Source organism: Gopherus flavomarginatus, chromosome 4 (assembly GCF_025201925.1).
Source record: "Gopherus flavomarginatus isolate rGopFla2 chromosome 4, rGopFla2.mat.asm, whole genome shotgun sequence".
Taxonomy (NCBI): domain Eukaryota; kingdom Metazoa; phylum Chordata; order Testudines; family Testudinidae; genus Gopherus; species Gopherus flavomarginatus.
The window spans coordinates 51,536,892-51,560,559 of record NC_066620.1 but is presented as its reverse complement, the minus strand read 5'-3'; the positions used below and the strand labels follow the sequence as shown (position 1 = coordinate 51,560,559).

Below are 23,668 nucleotides of genomic sequence, written 5' to 3'. Positions count from 1 at the left end.
AAGATAGCAAACGTAGTTATGGTAGAAGAGATTACCATAGTAAAGTAAATCATGTACAAAATCATTTCTTTTTCTATTGATAGACAGACTGATTCTGCAAACATTAGTAATACAAAGTAGCCAAACCCCTTATTTTGTAATTATTATTGTAGTGAATATAAATAAAAATCTAGATTTAGATGACAACAAATAAAAACTATGGGTTTGCCACATGCAGTCCCTTTGATTTAAACAAGAGAACATGAGCACATTTTCCTTGTGCTTTTGCCTGGCCCAAAGCCTAAAGGCTACTCACCGTCTCTCCCTTCCTCAAATACTACAGAACTGTTAACATTCACTGATACATTATTTATGGTATTTCAAAATAAGGGCCTGTTCCTGCAAGGTGCTGGGTGCCTCCTGCAAGGTACTGAGTGCCCTCAACTTCTGAAACCAGCTGGATTTAGGATGCTCAGGCCCTCACAGGATTGGATTCTGAGGATTTTTTCTTCTTTCTTCTCTTCAGCAGTGGGCTTGTTGTCTGGACTTAAGCCTCTTCTACTTTTTGTACTCTGGTTTCAGTAACTAATATTGACTGGAATTTGGGTAGCTAGTGGGAAAACTATTGTACTATGCCTTCATAATAAAAAAATGCTTTAACTTAATAAACTGGTAGTGGGGTGTATGTTTGTATGTGTCTGTATAATTAGTGTAAGAGAGGAGAAAAACAATCAATCAATAGAGCAGTCATTGGAATACTTGTGTGAAATCAATTTTTTTAGCCTAACTTCACCTGCACATCTCTAAAAGAGATCCTGCAGAGTTCCTGGACCTTTTCCCTGATTGAACTCCATCCCCAAGGTAAGGTACCAATATGTACTTATCATTTTTCTAGACAAGGGAAAAAAGAAGCATATGCACTATCAAAGTTAACAGGACATTTTAACTGTTCAGCAGAATACTACGCTTACAGGAGAAGTGAGAGAAAGGATTCAGAAATTGAACCTTGGAACCTGGAGTGTCAGCACAGTATATTAGGGGCTAACCATGACTATGAATTAACTAAATTCTGTATCATCGCATGCTGAAAAAGAGAGCATTGTCTTCTCTACAAAAATACATTTGGAAAAAGAAGTGACAGGTAATGAAGTTATTATTTCACTGCGTTTGTGGAGCTTTCTCTTACGCTAATAAAATCCATAGACATACTTTGTATGTAAGAAGGCTTATGGGAAATGGCCTGTGTTCAAAAAAATTAAACGAATGAGGGTTAAAAGAATGAGACAGAGAGCTGAGTCAAACAGTGAGAGTGAATTGAAAGTACTCTTTTTAACCTTAATCTATGTTGAGAACTGTCAGCTGTTGAAAACTCTAGCATCTGCAATGATGGTCTGTATGGGTAGGTTTCGTTTATCCTGGGGTCAGAGATACTAAAAGAAAGGAAGATTAATCTGATAAAGGTATTGCCATTTCTAATCGAAGTGATGGGAAAATGTGGTATGGAGGTAAGAGGCAACACAGGGTGAGTTATTGTGAAGTGATGAACTACCTTGAAGCTGCAGCAATCAAATAGATAGCTCTCACATCTAAAAATTACTGTGGCATCTTTATTCATCAACAGTTTTGTGCAAGTGTCTCATGCTCAGCCCCCTCCACAAAGCACAGAAGCACTCCGATTTATTTGGTGAAATTAATCCTAACAAAAGGGACTGGTCTGAGGTTGCTGTTTCTCACTTACCAGAATTAAAGGACATTCATTTCCTGTGGCAACTCAGAAAGACAAACTTTTACAAGCTGGAATTTGTTAAGAAATTAAAAAGTACAAAAGAACAAAAATACAGTCCTTTCTTGTCTCAGATGCTGACCTCTTTGTTTTGTACCGCTGTCATTTATAAAATGTGGCATATGTTTTTCCTCCCATCTCTGAGGATTCTCCTGTCCTCTGGTTCCCGCAAGTCTCAGACTTTCTGAAATGGGATTGGAAATATTTTGGCCCGGTCTATACTAGTACATAAACTATTTTCAGTACTGGTTCAGGTAGACTTGGTGCTGCAAACCTGTGTCAGCAATGGTTCAATTCCTAGTATAGAGACACTCCTTTGTGTGCATAACACCAGACATTAATGGGAGTTGCGTGCTCATTTGGAAAGGACAGTAGACCCACATTATAAAAAATCATCAATAAAAAAAGTTTTTTTCAGTTGAGAAGCATAGTTGCAAATATTCCAGATTACATGAGGAGAAAAATACAGTCTCTCTCCAAGCATTCAGACAGCAAAGTGCTATGAAAACAGAATCCACTGATGTTATTTGAAAAAATAAATTATAGCCCAGTCCTCCAAGGTATTGACCTCCTCCTCCCAGGAGGTGACTGAGCACTCTCGATTCACATTACACTTAATGGGAACCAGGGTGCTCAGAACTTTGCAGGGGCATGCTCTAGTGAAAATGCACGTGGGATATGGTGACCTGAATGAATTTTGTGTGATCAAAAATGTGTTCATCCTTAACCATCTATAATGTGGTGGTTTTGCAACATATCCTCCCATGTGCCAGTCTTTTTATCACAAGAGGTGTTTTTGGATCAGGAATAAAATGCAATACATAGAATATTGTAAATATGTATAAATGGATTTGCCTACAAGTTAATATGTGAAAGTGATACAGAATTGTACTTTTTCTTTCTTAACTCTGCAGAGTTATAACAAGCACAGAAAAGTTGAAGGATTTAAAGCAGTAATATCTGTATAAATGGCCCAATCCAGCTCCCCTGGGAGCCATTGATTGTAAAAGATGTTGTTCAGGCCCCAAGGGAGAAAATTTCAACATTTGTAGATTCTTCCATGAGTTAGATTTTAAGGTTTACATGTTTCAGAGAAAATAATATTTATGTTGTAGTTAACACGTTACATAATTCTAATAAACACAGTTGCTGGATCTTATCCATAATTTTTCCATTAATTACTCTCTCTCTCTCTCTCTAAATGAAGTATTTTATAAAAGAGTCAGACAGTTTTCCTAATTCATTACATTTGCCAGAACTATAAAAAGATTTTTGATATTAAAAACTGCATTTCTAAAAGATCAAGTAGTGTGATACTACTTTATTATAGGTGTAGCATATAACATTTTATGGAAAACATTTACAGTCCTTGGAGGAAAGTTAATCAACATTATGCTTTGCATTTTCTCAAAAATCTTTATTGCTAGCTTTATAGCTTATCAGAAGTTCTTATACTAGATAGATACAGTATAGATAGATGTTTACACTATTTGCCCAGCTTTGGAATATGTTTGTCCAAACTTATCAAAGAGATCAATGGATGGTAACACTGTTTCGAAGTCCTAGAAAAAACAGAGAGGAAAAAGACAGTTAAGTTTGGGTATTTGTGTTTTTTTTTCACTTTCATTTTTTAGTATACTTAATAGGTCTGTAGATATTGTGCAGTTTCACTGGTCTTTCTTCCATTTTAATTTTCCTGTTACGCAAGGTAAAATTTAGGATGTAAGTTATGCACAAAAATATTTAAGACCTATGCTGAAGCTTACATATGACATTGTGAAACACGTCAACATGTACATTATAGATTGGGGAGAAAATTCAGGCTCAATAGACTTAATTAAAAATAAATATGTATTATAAACTGTAAATAACTGTAAGTATTATAAATTTTATTTCTCTGCCACACAGACTGAATGTTATAGCCTTTTGCAAATCACGATGCACTAAACGCATCCTCCTGTCTGGAAAACAGGTAAGCAAAAAATGCCTCAAATAAGATCCAGCAGGATTTCCTTAAAATATTTAAAATGTTCCCTGTTTACAAAAAGTAAAATAGGGACGTTCAGTTAGTAAGTAGACGAGAACTGGTATAAAATAATGATCAAATATAGAAATGAGAAAAGAAATTAAAAAAACAACATCAATTGGCCATGGACCCACATGTGGCAGAAAAGATACAGGACTGAATACTGCTTGCCTTACTCACATGAACAGTCATATTTTCTTTTAGGGGGATACTTGCATGAGTAAAGTGAACAAGATTTGGCACACCAAGTGCAGGTGAATTTGTGCTGTAATGGTAGTGGTATAATGCAAATATAGTCCACAAGCAACCAAGCCAAATGGCTTCAGGATTCCAAGTTATTTTGCCCAGTGCACACTAATTAACCTGACTGTGAGTAGCCACAGCGCTTCCCATTGCACTAGAAAGTCCGAAGCGTTGGAGTCAATGGGTTAAAGTGATCACAACAAGAGGTGTGTTGGCCTCTTTTTCATGGGTCCTGAAAAAAATGCTAGAATCATCAGCAAAACTAAAGCTTTGCATTGTATTAACATTTCACTCAGGGGAATCTTCTTTTTGGATGGAAGGATATCCAGGGCAGAGACTCAAAGTGAAAAACGGAGCTGTTCAATACAGTTCCATTTCATAAAAACATTCCCAATGTTTTGTTTTCTTTCCAGTGCAGAACAAAAGCATATTTAGAAAGTTGTGAAACAGAAGGGTCATTCTCTGGCTCGCTCTACTTTTGACTCCAACCCGACACTGAGTACTATGCAGATCTATCCCTATGTTCACGTGGAACCCCATTGATTTCAGTGGCACCTCATACAAATGCAGGTGTCTGTCCATGGTTCTTGGTGGAGGACCAGGGTCCTTATTTGCATACCAAATAATCAAAAGGTAACTTTTAATTTCTAACATCTGACATTTGGCAGCTTCCTGTGCCTGCAAACTCTCCGATGCAAAGTTCCCAAAATAGCAAGTTACACTTCTTAAGTCAAAAGAAAACATGTTCCCTTTCTGATTTGAAAGGTACCATTGTCCCTTGGCATCTTGCAAGATTTATTTCCAGAGAGATCTTCAGTGTCAGTGCAGGGGTAGAATGCCCCATGCTTCAACTTTTTTTTATTTTTGAAACAAAGTATTTGTAAAATAGATTTGTTTATTTTAACGCTTTTTTAATTATTATATTTTAATTTCCATTGTATTTTTGGTACCCCAAGCATTTTGGTGGTACAGGAGGGTCTGTAAAAACTATTCTTGTGATTACAATAATAAATATTGCAATTACTAGCAGTGTAACTGCAACCAGATTGCCTTTCCTGAGACAAAGATAGTTGTACATGATTTGCTGATTTCACCATGCTGATATAATTGACGTAAGTGGATAGAAAACATATGACAAACACAGAAAGGTGCTCTAGTTTCATAGAGACCAAACTGATAGTATCATTATCATTTATTTAGCACCTACATTATTCTAGAATTCAAGAATGGTGTTAATTGTTGTATAGTTTTGATCAGGAAAAAATATTTTTAATGTTCATGTAGAAAAATCAATTACTCTTCATTTTAATTTTTAATAAATTGTAAAAGGTTAAAGAACACCCTAAAGGAAAAAGGGCTACTAGCAAACACCCACCTCTTTTAGCAGGAAAAAATTGGGAATGGTGGTTGTGAACATTGAAGAAGTTTTCATTTGGCAGAGCAGACAGCATTTGCTATTGAGATGCCTGGCCAAACAAAAACAATTGACTGCCAAAATTAGCTCCTTGGGACAATTTAGGAGCCTTTGAAGTGAACGGCTTTTTGAGCTGGAACTAAGCCCAGGTCTAGCTTCAAACCCAAGTCAAAATGACAAAGAGGAAATTTTCTGTGCTACTTACTCCCTCAGTGTAAGATTACTTTGGGTTGGCAGCTGTACTGTTTATCTTGTTATTTAAAGCTATTTCACTGGATACCCACAACTGAGTATTTAAACAACTGGCTCTGATTGTGGCGACAGCAGTTATGTTTGACCACATCTAGGCAAGACCTCACAGTTTGATAGGGTAAATAAATTCACTGATGACTGTGCAGTTAGACCAATTAAAGATGTATATAAAATACACTGAATAAACAGACCATCATGTTTGCAACACAGGAAAAAATGTGAACATATTTTTAGCAAAAAAGCTGAGTAATGTATTTACTTAAATATATGGAGCTTAATTATGACTCTGCTCTGCTGGTGTACTAAAAGGGAAGAAGGCATAGGAAACTGTGCCCCAGAGTATCCTGGCAGGCTCTCGCTCTGGGTGTGTATGCTTATTGCCTCATATAGAGTGTTTCTATAGTGCCTCATCATTTCTCTTCCTTTCCTGTTCTTTACTGCTACTTAGAGCAGCCTAGAGACTGGTTCTCTGACAGAGGATCATTGGAGCATAGTGCATGTCTGGTCAAATCCCTTTCTGTCCCCACTCAACACCTGCTGGGAGGGTGGGTAGCATACAGCTGACTTTATCTGATGTGGGGATTTTCCTGTTAGAGCACCTCTGTATCCTCCTGTGCCATTGGAGCAGCACAAACAGGAAGGAGTTACACTTAGCTATGATGGCAAAATAATTCATGAAAACTCAGAGGAGGTGAAGTGAATGCATCTTATTTTTAAACTATAAATTACACTCAAGCTACTCTGTAAAGTCCCAATTGAAAGATACATTTTTATTCTAACATGAGGGGAAATGTCTTTTACATATTCACAAACTGTGCTCATTAAAAGATATTTCTCTTTAAATCAGTTGTTATATGCATTAGTGAATTTATTTAGTTGCTAGCCAACAGGTATATGCTGTATGTATTGCACCACATATTAATATATATTACACATTGTGTTATATATATATGTTAGCACAGACTTTATATTTGAATGGTATTCTGCTTACTCTTATTCACTCATGATGAGTATCCCATAACACACTGCAAAGCTGAAGTCAGCTTTGGTGCTAGCAAATACAAAATCTGTCAAAATCAAGATACATACATTCGATGTCCCAGTACAGATACTTCCACAGGCAACTGCTTTGGAATATGGTATCCAAACAGAGACAAAGTACGTAACAAAACAATAAGTTAAGGAATTGTTACAAACTGGTGGGCTGGATTTTAGTGACATAGACAGAGTTTTGTACCTTGTAAAACTATACTGTAAATTAGGGTGACTAGACAGCAAGTGTGAAAAATCGGGATGGGGGTGAGGGGTAATAGGAGCCTATATAAGAAAATGTCCCCAAAATCGGGACTGCCCCTATAAAATCGGGACATCTTGTCACCCTACTATAACTATAGCTTGTTTAAATGCATATTTCCAAAGCATACTTCTGTGTAAGATGAACATGCTGTGAGATAAGAATTACTTCCCAGGAGGGCATGCATGTTTCCTTTATATATGGTACTGTTTTGTCTTTAACAATAAATTTGTCTGAGTTTGGTTATTTGGTCTCTTGAACATTTTTCAAAATGAACTACAAGTGTATTCAATCCATTGGCTATACAATTAATCAACACAGTCAAAAGGCTCTCACCACAAAAACTCAATAGCAATATGTAAGCAGGGCCATTTTCCAGATGGCATACCTATGATTGATTTTTTTCCAGCTGCATTTGCCATTTCCTATGCATTTCCTATAACAGGTATAATAGAATATAATGAAATAGAGGACTAGATCCTCCAGTCCAGTGTGGCCACTTTGCAACATACTATTGGTGGATTCTGCATATGGAGTTGGTGTGTCTATCCCTGAGATTATTACCCCAGTTCAAGTGGATCCTTAAGTGACACAAACATAGTGTACAGAATCCTACACCACCTCCCCTTCCAGCTGCCTATATAGAGGGCATGAATGGAGGAAAAGAGGTATGGTCCACACTATCTTTTAACTTGTCAATCCTTTGCTGTTTCAGCTATTTATGGCTTCATGAAACTTTTGCACCATATCCTTTTTAACTTGTACTGTATGTGCATTGGCTGTAGCCAATGGGATCTGACCTGTGTTCTCTACAGATTGGCCAGGAAAAAGGATGAGATCAGCTCAAACCTGCTTTTTAAGTCCCCAAACCAAATCAATAAATCACTTCTCATTTTCAAACATGTTGAACTCTGAATTATTCAACTGGAGGAAACGTAAGCTGCTGTAGGCAGACTGCTAGAGTTCAGCAAGACTTGGGGACCTTTTAAATGCATTGACCTATTTGATTGTCATGTCTACTCCTCACCTACGGGCAAAGGATTTTAAAAAGGGGCAGCATATAGTCAGCAAGCAAAGAACTGTCTCAGTGAGCAGACTCGCAATATAGTTAAGACCAAAGTAGACTGTGAAGAACATCAAAAAGATCTCACAAAACTAAGTGATTGGGCAACAAAATCGCAAATGAAATCAATGTGGTTAAATGAAAAGTAATGCACATTGGAAAAAATAACCCCAACTATACATACAATATGATGGGGGCTAATTTAGCTACAACTAATGAGGAAAGAGATCTTGGAGTCATCCTGGATAGTTCTCTCAAAACATCCACGCAGTGTGCAGAGGCAGTCAAAAAAGCAAACAAGATGTTAGGAATCATTAAAAAAAGAGAGAGAAAATAAGACGGAGAATATCTTATTGCCTTTATATAAATCTATGGTACGCCCGCATCTTGAATACTGCACACAGATGTGGTCTCCTCATCTCAAAAAATATATACTGGCATTAGAAAAGGTTCAGAGAAGGGCAACTAAAATGATTAGGGGTTTGGAACGGGTCTCATATTTGGAGAGACTAAAGAGACTAGGACTCTTCAGCTTGGAAAAGAGGAGACTAAGGGGGGATATGACAGAGGTATATAAAATCATGAGTTGTGTGGAGAAAGTAAATAAGGAAAAGTTATTTACTTGTTCCCATTATATAAGAACTAGGGGCCACCAAATGAAATTAATGGGCAGCAGCTTTAAAACAAATAAAAGGAAGTTCTTCTTCACACAGCACACAGTCAACCTGTTGAAGTCCTTGCCTGAGAAGGTTGTGAAGGCTAGGACTATAACAGTGTTTAAAAGAGAACTAGATAAATTCATAGAGGTTAAGCCTATTAATGGCTATTAGCCAGGAAGGGTAAGGAATGGTGTCCCTAGCATCTGTTTGTCAGAGGGTGGAGCTGGATGGCAGGAGAGAGATCACTTGATCATTACCTGTTAGGTTCACTCCCTCTGGAGCACCTGGCATTGGCTACTGTTGGCAGACAGGATACTGAACTGGATGGACCTTTGGTCTGACCCAGTATGACCATTCTTATGTTCTTATGACTCCTGTGATTGCAATATGGACTTCGTAAAAAAAATAAAAAAATCTACAATTAATGCTCAGATAGTTTAGATTGGGGATGTTGTTGATAAAAATCAATTCCAAAGAAATTTTACATCTGACTGAGGGCAATAGGTACTTCTGATCATTTTGATTCAACAACACTTTATAAAATGGCTTCAAAATTAAAATTCAAGATTTTAATTACATCTAACATTCAAAACAGATGCTCCATTTTGCACACACAATTGACTGAACACAAGTAATAGAATTGACAAGCACTCTCCCCTGTTTTGAACAGAAATAATCTTTGCACATGTAAATTTTATCACTTGTGTGCGCAAACTATATGGACATTTGCAAAGCTATATGTGCACAAATGAGTACCCGTTAGAAGGCTATTTGAAAATGGCCCCTCATGTTTCCAGCAAAAAAAATTAATAGTTTCTTTCACCAATAACATGGAAAGTACAGTGCATAAATGTGCATATAACCAAAAAATGCCTTTCTGAGGTCTTATCAAGCAAGGTGTGGTAGAAGTTAGAACTATAGTTAGGCATCAGCTTGAAGAAAGAAAGCCTATTACTTCAATCCAAAACAAAAGTAGGCAGAAAGCAGCACCTACCTACCTCCCAAACTTTTGGGTGCTAAGGGCAGAGGGGACTATTATGATCAACTACTCTGACATCCCGCATAACACAGACCATAGAATTTCCCTCCATAATTCTGCATTAAACCCATAATTAACTATGAAGCTAATGGGCAGTTGCTGAACTTGGAACGTTATGGCTCGTGATGTGAACTTTGAATGTCCTTTGTCTATGGTGATAAAGTTCCATTTTTAAAGAGGTACCTAAATATAGATTGCCATGACAGACTGGAACAGCTCCACATAACTTCTTCTCCAAAGGTTAATTGTGTAACCTCTGCAATAAACAACATTCTCCCTAGACTCGTGATCCACAGACCAAGGTTTCTTCTGAACCAACCTGGACAATCTACAAGACAGCCCAATACATTATCACCGCTGCACAATGTCATTTGTGACAATATGCTCTGAGAAAAGGTAAACAAATCTATATGGGTCTCAGAAAAAAAACCTGACATCAAAATAAGTGCTGTGATGACATGTTCTATCCAATGCAAGACATGCAGTTGTGACAGTCATATTTGGTACAAAAATGGCAACCAGAAGTAACAATATATGCTGTCATGAAAAAAATGTAATGTTTTATGCTACGGAGGGACACAGTTACCAAAATCCTACTCTGTCCTTGAATTAGTGAGTACTGCTAGCAGGGGTATTCAACTCATCTCTGATTAACTTCCTTTATGAGTAAATATCCTGGGACATATGTCATTTATTTTTAAAGAAGGATTAAATCAGGGATACTGTTTAAAATAATCATTGATATAGTATGATCCTTTCTATGTAACTCTAGGTGCCGTGGGTAAGTATATCCTTGATGTTAGTGCCTGTGATAGTAAAATTAGAGCTTTAAACTGAGCTGTCCTCATAAGCCCGATGACCTTTTAATAACCACAGAGATTTCTAACAAAGAAAGCAGATCAGAAGTGGGAATCTGTTATAAAAATAAAATGTTGATCTAGCCAAATTCTTGCTTTGTAAATTTATCAGTACTGGTTAACAGCATTTCCAACTAGTACAAGGGCTTGTGACATGACAAAATGAGTATAACAACCCATTCTGTCAATACAACACAAATGTCATTTCAAGTGCTCAAAACCCACTAAGCTACCCTAAAAAAGATTGATTTATCTGCTCCAATGTTTCTTTGGGGCAAACTTTTCTCACAACTGAAACCAATTAGTGGGCCTGGCACTTGTAGTGCAGAATGTAGGTCAGTGTCAAGTAATAAAAAAGTATTGACTTTTCTCTGTCTGTAAGCAGCATGAAAGGGGTGCCATGGCCTTGTCGTATATGAAAAGAGCTCCATTAATTTCACTTATTTCAACCAGGGCTGTCAAATACTAATGCTTCTATTGTACTTTTCACACAAAGTACATTGACACCAATCCTGGCCCCAGTGATACAGGTTTACAATATTTCAGCTAGTGAAAGGGGTCTGGACTATAATGTTTAATTCCCACCAGTACATTTAGACCCCTTAAGCAGCATTGCTCATGAGAGCTACTGAGAGATATGAGCTGGGACATTAATAATGGCTACCCACTTCTCTGGGTAGCAGGAACTATTTCTTGTGGATAGCCCCTCTAATTAATTAGCCAGGAAGTACAGGATGCAAATGCCTGACATAACAGTGTTTTTTTGTGGCTGGTGGGCACAGACTGCCAGTTGTGTTTTCTGATATGGGCTAATGTCCACAAACCAGAGAGAGGTCACCTGTGACTTAAGACTATAAAGTTGAAAAGCTAATGTTTTAACCAATTGGGTCACTTAGCCCCTTAAAATAAGCTATACTAACAAAGGTATGTATTAGACATTGGCCTTCATTGTGTCTGTGTGGCGGTACTGACTCTCAGGGAGGCACAGTGCCTGTTGGAAGCTCCCTGCAGTGGGAGAACAGCACTGAAATACTTAACCGAGTAGTGTGTGTGATCTCCTTGTTAGCTGTCTGACGCAGTGGAGAGAGGGAAAAGGCCATGGACATACCCCCACCCCTTTGGAATGGCTAATACTCTTAACAATTCTTACCTTTCCATAGTCAGTTCACTCAGGGTGATATTGTTTCCCTCTATTCCTTGCAATGTCCATCCTTAACTGGCTGCTTGTCTGCACTTGGACTTAATGGAACTTCTTGACAAGCTCCAAACGTGATGTCTAGTTAAATCCCTAATTACCACTTGCAAACGCAAACAACACTGACAACAATAAATTCTCTGATTCAAAAAGACTGACTGAGTAATGTAGAGAGCAATTTTCAACTTACTTTATTGATTTTATAAGTGAAAATCTTACCCTTTGAATCAACGTGTCATTAGATCTTAAAATAAAAAGCAATATTGCCTAGCCATTACAAAATTTTATATTCTTCTGTATGACACTTTCATCAGGCAACTATTTTCTGCTTGTTAGTTTGCTCTTTTATCGACAGGAAGCATATGATAATATGTTGCATAAAATCAAGAAATTATTCTCACAGTAGGAAGTCTAGCAACACTATTTTAATAGCTTTCAAACAGAGGAAGAAAACATTAATTGCTGTTTACTTTACGCAACAAATATTTCATTATAATTATACTTAAATTTTACTAAGCCTTAAAACTGTCACTGGTTTACACACATTTCCTCTTGGGAGTTATAAATGAAAAAAACAAATGCAAGCAGGGCTTGCTAAAATTATGAAAGATTTCTAATTACTGCTGATGAATCTGAAAAAGGACTAATCTGATAATTACACAGGTCTAGATCCTTACTGTATGATCCGCCTAGTGTGAGGAGGCAAAGCATCTGGAACAGACCTGCAGGGGAGACTGTGACTCTGTCTCATGATCTCCCTGCTGCCCTAGGGAGGAAGTACCCTGCCAGATCTATACCTGCAACTGTTCTTCCCCCTAGCACAGCTATGCTGGCTGGTGTGTTGAAGATGGAGACTTGGCTTTGCCCAGCCCCACCCCATCCTGTCCAATGTACCTGCACAGGATGGGAGGGGAGACACAGCAGCTCTGTGGAGTGTACTTCCCTCCCCACACTGCTAGCCATGGTACAGGTACTCCACGCCGGGGAGTAAAAGGACATCCCCTTACTCTCGTGCACAGCTGCAAGGGCCACGCAATGGCTTGATAGAAGAGAATAACGTTTTAGGTAATGTGACTGCATAAGTTACTGTTTAATATTTCCAATTCTTTGGTAATGACAAACACTTCTCATAAAAACTGGGTATTTTACAGTAATTGTACACAGTGAGCATTTTAAGTGGGCCAATTCTGGATGTTCTTACTCAGTTTGTACTAAGGCAAACCAGATGCCAGCTTCCATGAGAGTTTTGCCTGAGAAAGGACTGAGTGGAAACTGGGTAAGGACATCAAGACTTGGATCAATGGGATTATTTCCCCTCTAAATTTAGCCTGGGATATGACAACAGTAGAGTACTCTTCTTTTTGGCTTGTGCAATCTCAGCAGTAATAACAATCTGTGCTTCAAATTCGGCCCTCATCACAAGTGCAACCCCACTGCATTCATTGGAGTTGCCCAAGTAAGTGTAAGTAAGATCAGAATTCAGCCCTATAATTTGAACTTGGTTAAAAAGTCTATTGCTGATGTGGAAGCCAGGTTAGAATCCAGCTCTTTCTCCCATATCTGTATTGGCTCTGCAATGTTGTAAAAAGAAACAAAACCTTATTTTTTATTAATTCTATGCAGCTGTAACTCTGAATACACACAGGAAACAGAGCTATGGAAGAGAAAATTGGCACATTTACATAGTCACTTTTCAGGGTGGGACTCCCCTTTTTTTGGCAAATTCCGATCCCAGCCTCAGTTTTAAAAAGTGTAATATTCTTCACAGACTAGTCTGCAAAAGCAAACATTACAGTGTATACTGTATTATACTCTCATACACATTATTAAAATAATCTGTGGAAACTCCACTATCCAAATTTTTGTTCTGCCTGTGTCTGAACAGGCCCAGTATCTATATTTGAACCAAAATTGCCAAAGATGATATTCTATTTTCTGAACTAATGTGGTCTTTTTTACAAGTAAATTAAATTAAGAAAGCAATGTGAATTTCTTCACAAGCTATTTCATACTTGGATACCCTTGAACTTTACTGAATCTGGGCTAAAAAACAAATGTGCAGGTGAAATAGTTTGATTGGTATTCAGAATCCAAAGAGTTACTTATTTGCTATTGTCATTCAAATCTCGGTTTATTACAGGCCACGTTCAAAAAGCATTTTTTAAAAGGGGAGTAGAAATTTAGTAGCTTCATCTTAATTTATCTAAGGTATATAAATGACATTTGTCAAAAATGAAAACACACTGATGAGTAATAAATAAACCTTTTATGAGGATATTAATCCAAGTGAGGTGGAACTATGCCCAACATTACAATCCTGTGTACATATAAACATACTGTCTTTAAAAGCTTTCGATGAAAAGTGAGGGGGTGGGAATGTAAACAGAGACCTTGCATCCTTATACTAATTCTTTGGCCGGATGATCGCTCACTTTGCAACTGCTGGCAATAGGATATGTGCTAGAAAATAATGCATTTAGGCATGAGTATCTTGATTTATGACATTTATATGCGGCTCTTCCATTGTCTACTATGCTCAACTCTAGCATTCTCTTTCCAGAGCCAGCTGTGGTCTGCCAAGACAGACCAGCACCATGTTTAACTTGCTGGACTAAAGCCAAAAAACACTTTTAACCTGCCCTGATCAAGTTGCATCTATCTTAAATTGACAGAATCATGCCAGCAGGAACTAAGGTGGAATACATTCTGAATTGACAATGCCAAACCACTTTTCACTTTATCAGTAAAAGTCAGAACCACATGAAACAATGATCAGGTTAATCTGAAGTGGTATCTGATGCTTAGAAGTGATTCCAGTTTGGCATTTTTTACGCTGTTCTGGATCAGGTTTCTGGAAGTGAGCTGTGATTTTTTTTGGGGGGGGAGTAGGTAAATCACAGTTAGTTTTGAATCCAACAGGTTGTAAGTAAACTGGCTTAATTCTAGTGGGTTGGAGGTGGTTCTAATTTGTTTGTTCTTAATTGATTTTTACACGTGAGAGGGCGTTTTGAATTAATTCTAGTAGGCTGACAGTTTTCAGCAACTCAGATGGTTAAGGGTAGTTCAGGCTTGGCCTCCTCAGGTTAGAAATAGTGGTGGTTTGATGTAGTATGGTTTTGACTTGGTTCAGTGTAAAGGCATGCCTACACAAACACTGAGTGCATGAGGGGAGTGTAAATCTACAGCACTCCAGTGTGCCATGTGCTAACTGTCCATGCAGACCCTGCTGCTGTGCACTTAAAGTCTCCTAATGTGGTTTGTGTACGTAACGTGCACTAGAGAACTTCTAGTGTGCAGCAGCAAGATCCACATGGATGGTTAGTCTGTAGATCAGTGGCTCTCAAACTTTTTTACTGGTGACCCCTTTCACATAGCAAGTCTCTGAGAGCGACCCCCCGCTATAAATTAAAATCACTTTTTTATATATTTAACACCACTATAAATGCTGGAGGCAAAGCAGGCTTTGGGGTGGAGGTTGACAGCTTGCAAACCCCCCATATAATAACCTCGCAACCCCCCATGTAATAACCTCATGACCCCCAGAGGGATCCTGAACCCCAGTTTGAGAACCCCTTATGTAGATTAACAACTCAGCTTGTCGTGCACTAATTGTTTGTCTAGAAAAGCTCTGAATTAAGAAAAAACAGTTAGACATTTCTAGTTTTGTGTGATTGATTAGACTTTAAAATTAATTTGAAAAAACACAAAATATTCCTAAATCAGTAACAGAATAAAGATTTTGTGTTTATTTTGCAGAATTTGCATGTGTGAATGCTCATGTGCAAATACCTGAACAAAGCAATGCATAGTACAATATTTCTGAGAGCACTGAAAAACGTACTGAACAGGAGGGATGAGGCATAAGAAGATGCACTCTAATTCCTTTTCCAGCCTTAGTAATGACTCTTTATTCAGAATAGTTAAAATGTTTTCAATTATCATGCAATGAAGTGAACCAATTACATTATTTAAAGTCTTCTGCCTGTTTCAGTATTATCTTTCATCTTCTTTGTCACAATCTGTGAATTTAAGATACTTTAGAACATTTTGAGCCACACAATATTAGCTGGTGCATCTTTTCTTTTTCAAATCTCAGCCAATACACCTCTTGTCACAACTTAGAGAGATGTTGTGAGCCTCGCATGTTGCTACGTGTAAATATCCTTCACTGGATGTCTCAATACAACCACTACGTGGTCAAGGGTATATCTTAACTTTTCTGTTATATTAAAGAGCAAGTATTGGATCAGTGTTCTTGTGTTTTAGGACAGTCTCTCCATAAAGTCAGGGAGTTACATTACATTTCACCCTTTACAGCATGCATCTGATATGTCTGAAAATCTTTTTCAGCTGAGAGGCTATCCTGACCTAACTGAAACAAGATCGTGTAATGGTAACAAAGATGGGAGAGGAGGCAGCCATCACTAGATCAGCAACCACTACTCAAATAAAAATTTCCTTTTTGAGAGATTTCTCCTTTTCATATAATTACATTTATCTTCCATTTCTGGTTTGATGATTTTTCTAAACACAGAAAAACCTGATAATACCTTTTGAGCCTGAATCTGTTGTTATTCTTTCAGTGTTTGCAAGAAGTTTCTGGAAATCTGTCAGAGATTATGGACTAAGGGCAAAGTGTTTAACTGTAGGTAGTTAAAAGCTGGAATACTGAGCAAAGTAAATGTTTTTCCGTAACTCCTCCATGTCCAGTTTTATCTCATTTCTAAATGACCAATCCATTCTCTGCAATCCTCTCTTCTCCCTTCCCACTTGTGCATACACAAAAAATGGAATTAGTGTCTCCCAGAAGGAGATTTGAAGTATACCTAATTGGTTTTAAAGTGGAGGAGAAAGGCTGGCCATAACTCTGGCTTTATCCCAGATTTTAAAGGTAGTAGTTTCACTGCAAGATAAGACCTTTTCTGAGGCAGTTTTTGCTGCCTGGGAAGGAAAATTACAATCCTTTTCTTCTCCTTTGTTACAATACTTGTGTTTATCCCCACTTTATTACAAAACTAGTGTTATTAATTTGGTCTGCACAGCAGTATCCTCTAAAATACTAGGTGGTGCGTTATGGGGTAAGTATCTCTCTCTCTCTCTCTTAATTTCATCTAAATAAATGAGGATGTGGAAGATAGCAATTCTCCTAGTAGTTTTGAAAAGGATCTTTATGGGGAAGATTAGAAACACAAAAATAATTTATGGAAGTAGTGCCAATTTGGCCACTGTGATTTTCCCCATGCACAATGTTATTACTTTTTACTGATTCAGTAGACCTCTTTTGTGTGTGTGTGTGTTTTTTGTTGTATTTTCAGCAAGAGAATATAGTTTGACTCCTAGAGTTAATCCAACTGTGAGTTAAATTGACACCTAGATATTTCATGCAACACTGTTTAGCCACCGAAATCAAAATGTATCTTGTAAATGAAGATAATCTGCATAACATGGGGAGACTTCAGTCATCAGGATTGTTATCCAGGTGAACAGTCATCAACATGCTATTGTCCGACTAAAGTTGGATTTTATAAATCACTGTGCCTGCTTTTAGTCCATATATCTTTGGCCTAAGTGTTCGCACAAATTGATCTATTCAGTTCAGACATACGAGGATGTCCCTGTTCTGTTATCTCTATGAAAAGGAAGAGTTGGAGCAATCGGTATTGATTCTTACTTTGGCTCTATCGAAGGGGTTTATATAAAAGTCATGTTCAATCTATGACCAAATCCTGTCTTCTTGGCCCTCTTTCCCAATGACCCTTCTCATGAAGTGGCACTTAACCTGACTTTCATTGCATCTGGGAAAAGAAGACTATTAGGCACAACCCTCAGTCAGTGCTTCAGTTCTTCTGCCAGTAATTTTCTGCTCTTTATGAGATAATCTATTCCTATATCAAGATGTGGGTGTTCTCTGTACCTCACTGTTCACATAACCTGTTCTTCTTCTTCTTCAAAATCATGGATGCAAACTGATTAAATCACTCAGTTGGGCAGTGGCCACTGGGTATGGGGGGGTGGAGGGTAGGGAGGGGTTGGGATTGAAGAGATCTAACCAATAGCCACTGAGAAGCTCTTATTTTTCCCCATATATGACTAAAGCGTTATGTTATTTAACATATTTCCAAAGTGGCTACTTTAGCACTCCATCCTTTTATTTTTTAAATAAAAATAATAGTTGAAATACTCTATTCCATTATGTCATATTATTATATTAGTAGTAATAATGCACAGTATGCACTACTACTACTGACGTTATGACATAATGTAAATATAAAAATACTATAATATGGAAACTATATCAAATAAAATTTGAATCAAAATTCCAACACAATTTCAAAATTCCAACATGAAAATTTTCTGAACCCGACATTTTTTGGATTTTCCATTTTGCAAGTAATTTATAAATTATTTGCTTTTGCTCTAATTTGAAATCTCAAAAATTCTAGTGAAACAGACATATTAGGTTTCAACCAGCTCTAGCCATGATACATCTTGTCTGCCTTTTAGAATAGTGCGCCACAGTAGTCCTGAAATATTTTTGCTGGCTGAAAACTCATCAGATACCCTAAACAAGCTATTTAGTCCTCGGGACCTCTATCCTACAAATATATTTTATATTGTATGTGTGTGTGTGTGTGTAATGTCTAAATATGATAATAGTTTTAAGCATACATTTGTGTGTGCCCAATTGATACACATAAATACCCTCTGTGGCAATCACAGTAGGTATTTTCACATGCATATGGTCAGATAGGCATCTAACTGGCCATTTGCATGCATGAAGACTGGGTATACTTGAGTATTTGTGTGCATAAGGTACATAAACAAACTCAGCTTCCTGTTATTTATTTGGTATCAGTCTTCCCTTACTCATAAATCTTTTAGGCCATGTTGGCATAGTTCCAGCTATTTCAGGGTATTTACTGTTTTATTTTTACCCTGTCTTCTCTCTTTCTATATATGTATGTTTAGGAAGAACCAGCAGTAGGTGGCATTTAGGGACTAATGAGGCTAAATCTCATCAATAATACACAACTGCGTGGCTGAAATACTGCATTGTACAGTACTATCTGCTGCCCCCAGGGGATTTCAGATGGAGGTGTAACACACAGGCTACAGGGAGCAGAGGGAAAAGGCACAGAACAGGGAATGCATACTTCTGTGGGGCTAATTCAGAATATAGGATTCCTTGCACATGCTCCCGGCAGCCAGAATTCTTCTCTGGAGCCTCTGACCCAGGGTGCTGGGGACAGTTCTGATATGATTTACATGGTTTCTGATTCTGGTGATGGGTGTTAAGTAGAGAAGGGTCTGAGAATGGATTTTTCTGTATCAGGAGGGGTATGTTGGGTAGTTAAGAATTCAGAGATAAAGAGGTGGTTCTGAACTATGGAGAGATTAGGTAGGAGGAGGAGGTGTTAGGAGATAGGGATGCTTGTGTGCATGCATGTGTTTATGAGCAGGTGGGGACTGTGAGGAGCTAAGGAGATTTGAAGAGAGTGCAGAGGGGAATGGAGTCATCTAATGAAGGAAGGTGTGAGTGAATTGGAGTGTGTATGTATCAGAGGGAAAACAGTTGAAGGAAATGGTAGGGTAAGAGCTAGATTTGAAAGGGAGAGGTAGGGACTAGGAGAGAACATAAAGGTATAAGATTCCTCATGTGATCTGCCCATATCAGTAAAACAGGAACCACTTCTTCTAGGCCAAAAACCTGTTATTCCTTTTCCTTTCCTTCATTTTCATACTATAAACTATATTTCCTGTATGGGTGTCCTATTTCCTTTTGCTTATCATTAGTGATTATTTATTCATTCATTCCCACATGTAAATCCAGCAGCTTTTTCTTGTATGTCAAATATCAGTATTCAACCATGTCTAAAGAAAAATGACAAAGAATAACAGATCCGCATCACTGATCATTTACCCATTTGGCATAAATTCATTTTGGCAATTGATATGAATCTAATTCTATCAAATTACAACTGATTATATATTGGTTGACAGGCCCAATTTTAGAGACAGTAAGGAAAGATTACTCACCTGGTGCTGTAACTGGAGTTATTTGAGATTTCTATCCCTGTGAGACTCCACTTCGGAATTCACCCTGCCCCTTTGATTGGAGATTTTTGGTAGCCGTACCTGTTTGGCCCATGTATGTGTCCCACACATCCTCAGGCTCCACACTGAAGCTAAGTGGGGCTGCGCGGGTGAACTGCCCTTAGATCCTTCTCCACAGCAAAGACACAGGAGACTCTGAAGCACAGGGGACAAAGGTTCGGTAGTGGAGCACCAACAGGGGGACACACCTTGAAGACCTCCAGTTACTGCACCAGGTAAGTAACCCCTCCTCCTTCTTTGAGAAGTGTCTCCACTTCAGGGTGCTCCACTTCAGGTGACTCCCAAACAGTACCCCCATTAAAGAGATGGGCGATTCGGAGACGAGTCCAATATAGAAGAAAGAACTGCATTGGCTAGAGTTGCATGTGATCTTGCTGCAGGTACAAAGGCATAATGATTAGAAAAATAGGATCAGATGACCAAGTTGCCACTCTACAGATGTCTCCAACTGGTATATTGTTAAGTAAGAGTATAGACATAGACAGTGCTCTTGTGGAATGTGCTATCACTCTCGAAGGGGATTCAATATGAGTTCTGTTATAATTTATCTTAATAAAGGAGATCCATTTTGATAACCTCTGTCTCAAAATTACCAAACTCTTGTTTCTAAGCAGGAAGAACTTGAAATGCTAGTAAATAAACATAACTATGATATAGTAGGCATAACAGAGACCTGGTGGAATAATACACAACTGGAATATTGGTATAGAAGGGTACAGCTTGCTCAGGAAGGAGCGACAGGGAAAAAAGGGAGGAGATGTTGCCTTATATGTTAAAAATGTATACACTTGAACCGAGGTTGGGAAGTCTCTGGGTAAGGATAAAAAGGGTAAAAAACAAGGGTGATGTCATGGTAGGGGTCTACTACAGACCACCTAACCAGGAAGAAGAGGTGGATGAGGCTTTTTTTAAACAGCTAACAAAATCATCCAGAGCACAGGACTTGGTGGTGATGGGGGACTTCAACTACCCAGACATCTGTTGGAAAATAAAACAGCAGAGCACAGATTATCCAATAAGTTCTTGGAATGTATTGGAGACAACCTTTTATTTCAGAAGGTGGAGAAAGCTACTAGGATAGAGGCTGTTCTAGATTTGATTTTGACAAATAGAGAGGAATTGGTTGAGAATTTGAAAGTGGAAGGCAGCTTGGGTGAGAGTGATCATGAAATGATAGAGTTTATGATTCTAAGAAATGGTAGGAGGGAGAATAGCAAAATAAGAAAATGGATTTCAAGAAGGCAGACTTTAGCAAACTCAAGGAGTTGGTAGATAAGATCCCATCCCAAGCAAGTCTAAGAAAAACAGTTGAAGACAGTTGGCAGTTTTTCAAGGAGACATTATTAAGGGCACAAAAGGAAAGTATCCCACTACATAGGAAAGATAGGAAGTATGGCAAGAGACCACCCTGGCTTAACCAGGAGATCTTCAATGATCTAAAAATCAGAAAAGAGTCCTACAAAAAGTGGAAACTAGGTCACATTACAAAGGATTAATATAAACAAATAACACAAGTATGTAGGGACAAAATTAGAAAGGCCAAGGCACAAAATGAGATCAAACTACTAGATACATAAAGGGTAACAAGAAAACATTCTACAAATACATTAGAAGTAGGGGGAAGTCCAAAGACATGGTAGGCCCATTACTCAGTGGGGGGGGGGGAATAATAACAGAAGATGTGGAAATGGCAGAGGTGCTTAATGACTTCTTTGTTTTGGTTTTTACCAAGAAGGTTGGTGGTGATTGCACGTCTAACATAGTGAATGCCAGTGAAAATGAGGTAGGATCAGAAGAGGCTAAAATAGGGAAAGAACAAGTTAGATGGACAAATTAGATGTCTTCAAGTCACCAGGGCTTGATGAAATGCATCCTAGAATACTCAAGGAGTTGACTGAGGAGATATCTGAGCCATTAACGATTATCTTTGAGAAGTCATGGAAGATGGGAGAGATTCCAGAAGACTGGAAAAGGGCAAATATAGTGCTCATCTATAAAAAGGAAAATAAAGACAACCCGGGGAATTACAGACCAGTCAGCTTAACTTCTGTATCTGGAAAAATAATGGAGCAAATAATTCAGCAATCAGTTTGCAAACAACTAGAAGAAATAAGGTGGTAAGTAACAGCCAGTATGGATTTGTCAAAAACAAACCGTGTCAATCCAACCTGATAGCTCTTTGACAGGGTAACAAGCCTTGTGGATGGGGGAAAGTGGTAGATGTAGTATATCTTTTGATACTGTCCCGCATGACCTTCTCATAAATAAACTAGGGAAATGCAACCTAGATGGAGCTACTATAAGGTGGGTGAAAAACTGGTTGGAAAACTGTTCCCAGAGTGTAGTTATCAGTGGTTCACAGTCATGCTGGAAGGGCATAATGAGTGGGATCCCAGGGGGCGCAGTACTGGGTCCAGTTCTGTTCAATAGCTTCGTCAATGATTTAGATAATGGCATACAGAGTACATTTATAAAGTTTGTGGATGATACCAAGCTGGGAGGGGTTGCAAGTGGTTTGGAGGAAAGGATTAAAATTCAAAATGGTCTGGACAAACTGGAGAAATGGTCTGAAGTAAATAGGATGAAATTCAATAAGAACAAATGCAAAGTACTCCATTTAGGAAGGAACAATCAGTTGCACACATACAAAATGGGAAATGACTGCCTAGGAAGGAGTAATGTGGAAAGGGATCTGGGGGACATAGTGGAACAAAAGCTAAATATGAGTCAACACTGTAACGTTATTGCAAAAAAAGCACACATCATTCTGAGATGTATTAACAGGAGTATTGTAAGCAAGACATGAGAAGTAATTTGCTCTACTCCCCTCTGATTAGGCCTGAACTGGAGTATTGAATCCAGTTCTGTGCGCCACATTTCAGGAAAGATGTGGACAAATTGGAGAAAATCCAGAGATGAGCCACAAAAATGATTAAAGGTCTAGAAAACATGACCTATGAGGGAAGATTGAAAAAACTGGGTTTCTTTAGTCTGGAAGAGAAAAGACCGAGAGGAGACATAACAGTTTTCAAGTATGTATAAGGTTGTTACAAGAAGGAGGAAACTTTTTTTTAACCTCTGAGGATAGCAATGGGATTAAATTTCAGCAAGGGAGGTTTTAGTTGGACAACTAGGATTTTGAATATGGCTTCTTGACTAGTCTGGTGCTGTTCTGGGAGAAAAATAGGAGTTGAATGGTTTGTTTCATACGAAACATGAATGTATTAATATGAAACACCTTAGGCAAAAAAATTTGGATATGCCCATAGCATTTCTGTCTGGTGAATATCATAAATGGAGGGTCTGCCATTAAGGCCTCCAGTTCTCCCACCCTTTGCTACCAGGAAGGCTGTCTTCACTGATAAATCTAATAAAGAACATGTAACTAGTGGTTCAAAAGCATGTTTCATAATGCATAAGTACTAGGTTCAAGGCTCAGCTCAGCTCAGCGTAGGATCTCTGATTAGTGGGGAGAGAGTCGATAAACCTATTAGGAATCTTGCCACAGTGGGATGAGCAAAAAGTGAAAACGCTCCTATGGGTATATGAAAAGCTGTTGCTGCTGCTAAGTGAACCATAATGGAATTCAAGGAATCAAGATGATTTTTCATAATTCTCCTGGGAAGAGGAGAGTGAATTGGTGAAATCTGGCTGTTACACCAAAGATAACATTTTTTTCCATTTCTGAAGGTATTTCTTGTCAGTTCTTGTCTACTATTTAATAAGATGTCTTGTACTTCTGAAAAATG

At 38.1% G+C, this 23,668-nt stretch overlaps 1 protein-coding gene across 2 annotated transcripts in view; it reads right to left on the bottom strand.

Annotated features, from left to right (window-relative positions):
- Window positions 1–407: 407 nt before the first annotated feature.
- SPATA17 (spermatogenesis associated 17) overlaps window positions 408–23,668 on the bottom strand; it is a 163,325-nt gene continuing 140,064 nt past the window's right edge. For both annotated transcript variants that reach the window (XM_050950250.1, XM_050950251.1), the window contains exon 10: window positions 408–3,324. In XM_050950250.1, coding sequence (XP_050806207.1) covers window positions 3,244–3,324 — 81 coding nt within the window. In that variant the 3' untranslated portion in view covers window positions 408–3,243. The remainder of the gene's footprint in view (window positions 3,325–23,668) is intronic.